This window comes from Nyctibius grandis, chromosome 1 (assembly GCF_013368605.1).
Source record: "Nyctibius grandis isolate bNycGra1 chromosome 1, bNycGra1.pri, whole genome shotgun sequence".
NCBI classification, from domain to species: Eukaryota; Metazoa; Chordata; class Aves; order Nyctibiiformes; family Nyctibiidae; genus Nyctibius; species Nyctibius grandis.
This window is the reverse complement of record NC_090658.1, coordinates 78,353,330-78,362,638: the sequence shown is the minus strand read 5'-3', so window position 1 is coordinate 78,362,638 and position 9,309 is coordinate 78,353,330. Positions and strand designations below refer to the sequence as shown.

Below are 9,309 nucleotides of genomic sequence, written 5' to 3'. Positions count from 1 at the left end.
GGAGAAGGTGATTCAGGGTCAAAAAAGGAAGAAGAGGCTCTAACAGGCAGGCAGGGGAGTTGGATGATGCAACTGCCATAGCAGTAGCAGCCCAAGTTCTGAGGGAAGAAATGGGGATGGCATACAAATGCAAGAGGCTGCTTTGAGCCCTTCAGGTCTCATGGGGAAGGACGAAGTATCCAGATTTAATCTGCTGATTTTCTTTCGAGAAGCTCCTCTTCCTCATCGGGCCCAAACTGCTTAACACATAAGTAGCTGCCAAACACATGAATAGATGTGCGGTTGAGAGTTTGGAAGCAGGATCGCCGGTCAAAAAGCTTCTCATTTAACACTCCTGACCTCAGCTTTCCCTATCCTCTCACTCTGCTGGCTGTGGGGAGGAAAGGAGAAGAGTTGATGCTTCTGTGCAAGCAAGAAACATTTCATGAGGTGTGCAAGTGCAGTATTTTCTTTTCCTTTCTAAAAAAAAAAAAACAAAAACGATAACTGGGGAGAAACGGTTTCACCACGGTCACTCCTGGCAAAGTGCTAAGGGTGTCCCAAGGGGAGGAGGAGAGCTGTCCCGGAGAGCAGCTCCCTGAGGACAGCGGATGCCCAGAGAGCCCTGGAGCGGGACGCCTCCGTACCGCGGCTGATAGCCCAGAGCCCGGGCGCTCCCCTCGAGAGGGAGAGTGGGCGATGGAGAGCTCCCGGGGATCAGCGACCGCCGGGCAGGGCCGAGCAACCGCCGTGAGAGGAGAGCAACGGCTGCCAACGTACGCAGGCGAGGGGCGAGCCGCGGAGCAGCGCCCCTCGCTCAGTGTTTCGGGGTGGTTTTTCTTTGCTTGGCTGTTGTCAGCAAACCGCCGGGGAGGGAGCCTCAGGCTGTTCCCTCCGCTCGCGGCTGCCCAGAAAGGGTAGCGACAGCAGGACACCGCCGGGTGTAACTGCCCTGCCTCATGGGGAACTAGCTCGGTCTGGGAGCGGGGCCAGGGGCTTGTTTACTGCTCTCCCCGGCGAGGCTGGCGAGGGCACCGTGCGGTACCTGTGTGTGGAGGCGCTCGCCTCCCGCCCCGCGCGAGCGGCCGTTAACTGTTGACTTCCAGCCTCGCGCCTTCCCCCCACCTCCCCGCTCCCCCTCCCCGACCGGCAGCAGCGGAGAGGAGCCGCGGCGCGAGCGCTTATCGCTGCCGTTGACCCGCCGCGGCCCCGCCCCGCCGCCCTGCGCTGAGGAGGCAGAGAGGAGGGCGGGGGCGGGGTGGGGGGAGAGGAGCGTGGCTTCGCCTCCCTTCCCTAACCCCCCCCCGCCTCCCTTCTCTCAGCCAATCGGCGCGCAGGAAAGCCCTCGTGCCGCTGACGCCCCCCCGGGCGCCCCCCTTTTAAAATAAAGCGGCGGCGGCGGGAAAGAAGGGGGTGCGTGCGTGGGGCGGCCTTGCTCGCGCGGGCACGGGCGGACGGAGCGAGCCCCGCAGGATGTCCGCAGCTGCCGCGGCGAGGGGCTGAGGCGGGCGGGGGCCGAGAGGTCGCGAGGAGGAGGAAGGCGGAGCGGCGCGCGGGGAGGGTCTCGTGCCCGCTCGGCGGCGCGGCTGAGGATGGCGCCGGTGAGTGAGCAGCTGGCGCCGCACGGCGAGGGGGACCCCGCCGCCGCCACCGCCCCCGCCCCCCTGCCCGACCTGCCGCTGCCACCGGCGGCGGTGGAGGAACCGCGGCGGGAGAACGGCGGCGAGTGGTGCCCCGGGAGTGGCAGCCCGGCTGCTCCGGGTGGCGAGAGCGGGGCCCAGCCCCGGGCGGCAACGGAGGCCCCGGGGAGCGTGGGGTGCCCCGGGAGCGCGGCGCCTGAGCCCCCCGAGGGCGGCTGGGGCTGGGTGGTGATGCTGGCCGCCATGTGGTGCAACGGCGCCGTCTTCGGCATCCAGAACTCGTGCGGGGTCCTCTTCGTCTCCATGCTCCAGCTCTTCGGCGACGGCGACGACCAGCAGCTGGCGTTCAAAACAGGTGAGGGGCGGCGAGGGAAGGGGCCGGGGTAGCTTCCAGCCCTGTCCGCCTCGGGCCTTTCCCGCCGGAGAAGGTGCCCCGGCCGGTCGCTCTCGCTGCCAGCGGTGCAGCCGCTCCGGCTGCCAGTGTCCGTGCCCTGCAGGGCTGTCAGGGCCGGGCCGGGGGGCGGTGGCTGCTGCCTGCCCCGCGTCTCTGTCCGGAGGCAGCGAGACCCCTCGAGGCGAGCGGGCCGGGCCGGAGCCTGCCCCGCCGCAAGCACATGGGGCTGGGCTGAGGGACTCGGAGACACTCGTTTCATGGAGGCGAAGAGAAGCTCCTCTGTTCTCCCTGTGAGGGTTTGCGCTCACAGCCGTGCCCCAGAGGCAGGGCTTGAGACAGCAAGCTCCTGGGACATCGGGGGAGAAGCTGCAGGGAGAGAAGCAGGTGTACTCTTAACTCCTTCCACAGCAGTATTTTTAGGCATCTGTCATCGTGCATTATGGGGAAAAATGCATACTCTTGGTCCCAGAAAGTTTTATCCCCCCCCGCCCTCATTAGCCTAACGACTAGTCTAAATTCAGTTAACAGTGGGTTATAGTAGCATGTAAAATACGTCAAGACTGGGCTTAACAGTTGTGAAAACGAATATTTCATGTGCAGGTTTACTGCTGTAACCAATATCCCAAAACTCACCAGTAAAGTTAATGATATTTCCTAAACTCTACAGACATAACAGTACTATCACAATCAAATCTCCACTCTGCCATTACTAATCTAAATCATTCTAGATGTAAGTATCAATTAATTCGAAGGTGAGCATGTGTTATATTTTATGTAAGTCCTCTTTGAAAAGTGTCTCGTGCTCTGACTTTGTAAGTTGAGGATATGCAGTTTTTGGCTCTCACAATAATAATGAATTAATAATTATAATAATTTTTATGGTGAGTAATAATGAACTTATTTAAAAGGTGGCTTACATATTAAAATATTAAAATGAAATAAAAAAACTTTGTCTCTTATGTTTTTGTTTCTGAATAAAAAAAGTGTTCCTGCTATGTAGCCCTGCACACAGGTATAAGCCTTCTAGGAAACTTTCTCAGTACAGAGTGGTGTCACAGACCTTTAAAAGAGTTTTGAAATTTATGTCTTCCTTAATATAGGGATAAATGGGCCTAAAGTTAAGATGTAGGAGACAAGCTAATTTTCCTCCCCTGACTTAATAACAGTGTTTTTGTCTGAAGTGGAAAACCAGGGCAGGTGTTTAGACTGAGGTAAGAAAGCTGGAAAGCTGTGGTGGAGCACTAAGCGATGTGCACTACAGTGTTTGAACTATATTTGTGGTGATGTCTAAGGTGTATTGCTCTATGTTCTTGAGCTAGAAACATGGGGAGCTGTGTATGTCCACACACGAGGTGTGGCAGTGCCTGCTTCGCAGAAGGGAAATGCACATCCAGAAGTAGGTGCCTAGGCTCCTTAGTGTGTACAGGAGAAGAATGAGGCTGTTCAGATGAGGTGCTGTGAACCTTTGCATACTAAGTTGGGAGCCTCAGGCCGGTCGGAAATGCAGGAACACATAGGTGGTGGATGCTCTGACTGTCCATGGTACAGAGGTGTAATTGCTTTTTCTGAGGATCTGGTTCTCTGGTAATGATCTCTCAAACTAGTCTGCTTGTACTTTAAAAAATGTGACTTTTAGGTAATGGTTGCAGTAGTCAAAATAATCAACAAGAGGAGGATTAAAATTATCTCTTACCTTCCAGAAGGGTAATTGCGCCACTGGTGTTTAAGTGAGGTGAGATTGTGAGCGTGCTCCACCCATGTTTTTGAAAATTTGCCTAAATGCAGAAAAGGGGGGGTGGGAAATGGAACCTGGCTTTATAGCCTAGTTGTTTTGCATCCTGCTTAGAAGAGCAGGATGAGTTCTGAGTCCTGGATGCAGCTAGCACCTCCTGCATCACTTTTTTTTTTTATTTTAAAGAAAAAAAAAAAAGCCACAGCTGCATTTTGTTTTGCTCTGTCAAATGTGCTCTGGTTTGGGTAATGCAGAAGACACTCCATTTTGCTTTTTGAAATTCAAACGGGTTTAAGTTGGGGGAAACAGCATGAGACATCTGCCTTGACTAGATGACTTGTGTGCATGTGAAAGAGGACTGCAAATACAGAAGTGACTCCTGTAAACAGCAGAACAGCAGATAATAAGGTGTCCTTACTTTTAATACCTGAAAGTACCCTAATGAGTCTGGGCACCATAAGGGTTAAGCAGCAGCTGTCAAACAGGACTTTTTGTTCCTTAATGTTGAACTTCATCACCTAGAAGCTGTTTGTCTGCTATTTTTTTATGTTGTTGAAGATAGGACCAAGAGTGAATTGAACTAAGCAAATTCTGATACAGTATTTAGCTCGCTGTAAAGGAGAGCTGTGATTAGAAATGGCAAATTGCACTTAGTGTAGCTCTTATTGAACACTGATGGATTAGCTGACATGCTGTAGAAGGAAAAAGGATCACTAATGGGATAAAGTCAGTAGGATTCTAGTGTTAGAGAAAACCCTAGCCTGATCATTCCCATGGTATTGATTGTAGTACTTAATCTAGTTAGTCTCTTGTGTTTGGACTGATTGTGACTCAAAACTGGCAGTGGAAACTGAGCTTATGAGTCAGATTTAATGAATTTGAAAACTGGGATTTGTAATGGAAGTGTTTTTGCTTTGGAATATGAAGTCTAATATTTTAATCCTTGTGGGAAAAAAAAAATTCTTTAAAATCTGAAATGGTGATTTTTGAGAGGTATGAATATTCTAGTTAATCTCTCCTAGGACCCCAGGTGTCTGGAATCTTGCAGTTGATCCAGAATGCCACAGAATTGAACTTTTTTTTTTAACCACAAGATTACCTAGCTTTTGCCAGAAGCATATGTGTTGCTAGAGATTTTTGTGTACCTGCTCTTTTGGGACCAGTCAGTAGTTGTCTATTACCTGGTGTTTTCCTCAACAAAAAAAGGGAATTAAGTAGACTATAGTACATGCTACTTTTATGTCTTAATAGATGGGTGGATGCCTACCTCTATGTAAGGCAAAATGAGAAGGCATTAAGTAATCATAGTATGTACTATTTTTGTTATTTTAGTACATGAATGGATATTTATCAATATGAAAGGCAAAATAGGAGGAGGATGTAGTCAAGAAGCAACTCTGCCTTGCAGATAAGGAGTGGAAGGAACCAAAAGTGCAGGCAAAGCAGCAAGGCTGTCTCCAGAATGCAGCATCAGCAGTGGATAAATAAGATGTGTAACTATAATTAACATTGTTGCAGGATTGAGGAGTGTTAATGGAAGAACTTGTGCTGTGGGTTACAGAAGGTTCACAAGTTTCTTCAAGGGGTATCTAACTATAATTCATTTTTTTAATGAAAAATTTTGAACATAACTAGTATACAGTATTTTGGTATTCATATTAGTAAAATGCTCATTTCTTTGCTGATATATTGCACTATATAAGCATTTCCATTGTTTCCTTGTGTAGCCAGTTTTTTGTTCAAAAGCTAGTTGATGCACAAGTACAGAAGAGGAAAAGCCCCCAATGTATGGATGAAACTTCTGTAAAGATGTGCCTGAAGTCTCAGGAAACGACTCCATTCATTGTTCATAGCTCATTGTGTTTGAGGAACAAGATGGGTGGAAAAACAGTGGCAATGAAATACAGGAGGCTCTTAGTCCTTGGAAATAGGGCAGCCCTAGTAGGCCTCTAGTCTTCAAATGCAATTGTAGTCTGATTGTCCTTGAAGGGAAAGGATCGGCAGGAAGAGTGCTTGGTTCCTCTCCCTGTTGGCATTGGCACAGAGGGAAGTGGAGCACTGAGCCAGCCCCTGTGTTATCTCTGTTGGAGATCTGGAGCATGAGCCCCATCTAGTCCTGTGTTGTGCTCTCATAGTATATATGTTTGTGTGTGTGTATGTACACATCCCTGTTTTAAAAAAGGCAAATATAAATACTAAGATTCTAGTGGTAACACAGATAAAAATACTGGGTTTTGTTTTAAAAAAAAAAATAGATAAAAATACTAGTTCTGCTAGTTTAATTACTCCTTGTTCTGTGATGCCGGTTTGGTAACTTCACTGGATTGTTCTTTGTATGTTTGTTCATCTTCACATGTACAAATAGGCTAGCACAGTGAGTATATATACTGTTATTACTGTTCTGCATCCTCTTGTTTGTTTTGTGTTAGGAAGTGTTATTAGAAGACAGTGCATCAGCTGGCCTGAACTGGTTGTCTCTGTGCTTGTATGTATCTACCTTGGTTTGACTTTGTAAGGTGCAGCCTTTGGTGATGTACCTGGATATCAGAATGATTGGTCATTTATTGAGCTGGCTTAACGCTGTCATCACCATCAGGACTCTTGGAGCTGGACTGCTGCAGGTCTGATAGGGCAGGGAGGAAAATTCTGCCTTTGCTGTTGTATCCAGGTCATAAGTCAGATACTGTGAAAATAATGTTGGATGACTACGGAGATCTACACATGTTGAGAACAAGTGAACTACTACTATATATGATAACTTAATTTGTTATGATTCAAAACCTTGTTCAGTAACTGTCCTTCAGAACCACTCTTTCATCTCTAATTCTATGGGATGTGGTTTCCAGTAAATTGGGAAGTGTGGCAAGCTGGAGCTATTTCACACGGCTTATGAGAGGACAGTTGCCGCCTTATCTTTTTTTTTTATTATTTTTAAAGAAGAAATAAAGTAAATTTGGAACATAGAAGTTACTGGAGCACAAGAACTGTAATTCGTGTGAAGTACAAGAAAGCAGACTGCTGTGTAACAACTTGGCCAGTAAGGATTACATTGCAATGATGGGTGTAGTTCCACAAAAACTTGGACTGATGGATATCAGTGCTGCAGTAGTCAGTCTTCCTTCCCATGTTTGTGTAGCCATTGAAACCAGTGCAGGGAACCAGCAATAGGAGCAGATTGGCTGAAAACTAAACTGATGAAAAGTAAGGATTAATTTTATTCAGCTGCAGTCATATTTTTGTCCTCTTTTGACCTGGCCTTGTGATTATAAATATGTATGTAAATGAAGACTCTGGAGTAGTTGAAATCATGAGTGGGTCAAACTGGAAAGCTGAAGGTAGTAACTTTCATATGATCTCTCTTCTTAGGACCCAATAGTTAATACCACTACTGTTTATGCATACACACATGCACATCTATCTGTACGCCTCCAGCTCTGGAGCATTTCTCTTGTACTCTTGATAATGAGTTTGCAGACTGATTAGCCTTGTGCCTGCTAGTTAGGTTGTCTCTTTGTTGGAATTCACATTGGTTACATCTCTTCCAGTTCCAACCGCAGATTAACTTGCAACAAGTTGCTTGCTTAGGGAGAACAATCTTCCTAATGTGTCTGGAAGCTAGTTACCAGTTTATTTTTGTGGGCTTCTTTAGAGGCAGTACTCTCATTTCACACGGATGAAACATCCCTGTAAAATTCTAAAGATGGCTGGCTATTGCCACCACTCTGCATTAAATGCACATGCCTCAACTTATGAGCTTTTGTGTGCTGTCTCTCAGACAAAATTGTATCCTCTAAAAATCTACTTCAGCCAAACCTACCTAAATACTAAGTTTTTAGTGTAGTTTGTTCATGAGGTGAAAAGTTGGATGAAAGCAAAATACTATTGAATGTCCTGCAGAGTAATTTGCTGTTAGTGTAACCTTATCAGTAAAGATGAAGCTCTCTTAAAGCTATTACTTGTTACAACACTAGAAAGCTAAATGTAGTTAGTGCCTGCCTGTAGCTATGCTAATCTAGTTACATGCATCAAAGTAATGAAAGGATTCTTAAACATGAGGTTAAAATAGTTTAAAACATCTTTAAAAAAAATTAAGTGAAAGTGTTAAAATGAAACTTTATTTTTGGCTTATTTTTTATTCATAAGAGAAATGCTGGTTTTGATGGTTCTTAAGGTAGTGTTAAAACTGTTTCAGTCTCATCCTTAAATGGCAATTTCTAAAGGATGTATGTAAAAATCTTTGTATTGAGTGCTCTCATTTCTAATCTAAGTAGGCAGCAGTATTGTGTGGTTAGACTGTTCTGCAGATGGATGAAGGCTCAAACTTGGTTTGATTTCCAAGTAGCAAGAGAAACCTTTTTGTCCTTCATTTAAAAAATAATTTCTCTAGATGGCTTGCTGGTCTGTCACCTGCCATTTTGCTTTCAGACAAAGTGGCTTGGGACTGGTATCTGTGTATATATGTATTTTCATGCGTGTGTCTCCTTATGTCTTTTCCTTGGATAAATCTTTTGAGTCTTAAGTTTTTTTCCATGTGGAACACTCTTCATATTCTCAGTTAATGTTATTTCTTTTTCATTGTCTCTGATGCTTCTATAACCTTCTGTAATATGGAGAAGAAAGGTACTGTGTGTCATATTCCAAACGAGACTCTACCATTTTATGGCATGACATGATGTACTATGATTACATTGTGCTATCAAGTTTGCACTCTTTACATAACCTAATGTTTTTCTTGCTGCTTTTTATTAGTTACCTGCATTCAGTGGAGTTCAGTTGACTCTGAATTTCTAGTGTGCGTTACTCCTTACTCTTCAACTTTGCTTTGTTGAATTGGTGTCTGTAGTCTGCTCAGTGTCATCTTATTCATCCATTTTGGCTACCATTCTTTGAGGTTCCTCAAATCCCTTCCTGGTTTTTCAGTTAGCCTAAATAACTGCTGTCTAAAGAAGTTAGCAAAATGTATGTTTACTAATAGACACTCTTCTTAGACTTGGCAAGATGTACCAGTGCTTAGTGTGGTTGCCCTACCCATAAAGACTACTTCATCTTTTAACTTAGTCTGCTTTCCTCCAGACACTTCAAGTTTCCTGATGATATTCTGTATCTTCTCATGATTTGATTTCTTTAGCCTCTTAAGAGGTGTATTGCTAAAGGTCAACTCGAAACTTAAATGTTATCAGTCTCTTCCTTTTATTTAGTCACTAGTTTTGCATGAAGAAATGTAGTAGACTGTTCTGAACTCTTATACTATAATTTGTCTATTTACTCTTTTAGCTAGTTTGAGTTAATTCAGTAATTACAGATAATAACAAAGCACTTAAGGTTGTAGCCTCTCTGCCTAGAGCAACGTCTACTGGAGCAGGCTGGTGAGGACCTTGCCCAGTTGGGTTTTGACCATTTCCAAGGACGGAGACTCCACAGCCTCTGTGGGTGACCTGTGCCAGTGTTTGATCACCCTCACAGTAAAAAAAGATTTTTCTTACATTTAAATGGAATTTCCTGTATTTCAATTTGTGCCCATTGCCTCTCATCCTTTCACTGAATACCACTGAGAAGAGTTTGTT

The 9,309-nt window shown here is 45.6% G+C and overlaps 1 protein-coding gene across 2 annotated transcripts in view; it reads left to right on the top strand.

The window, feature by feature from the left end:
- The first annotated feature begins 1,369 nt into the window (after positions 1–1,369).
- SLC16A10 (solute carrier family 16 member 10) overlaps positions 1,370–9,309 on the top strand; it is an 83,741-nt gene continuing 75,801 nt past the window's right edge. Inside the window, exons 1-2 of one of the 2 annotated variants that reach the window (XM_068411541.1) lie at positions 1,370–1,580; positions 1,896–1,974. In XM_068411541.1, coding sequence (XP_068267642.1) covers positions 1,572–1,580; positions 1,896–1,974 — 88 coding nt within the window. In that variant the 5' untranslated portion in view covers positions 1,370–1,571. Of the gene's footprint in view, positions 1,975–9,309 lie in introns of both variants that reach the window. The other variant, XM_068411532.1, reaches the window with a different exon arrangement.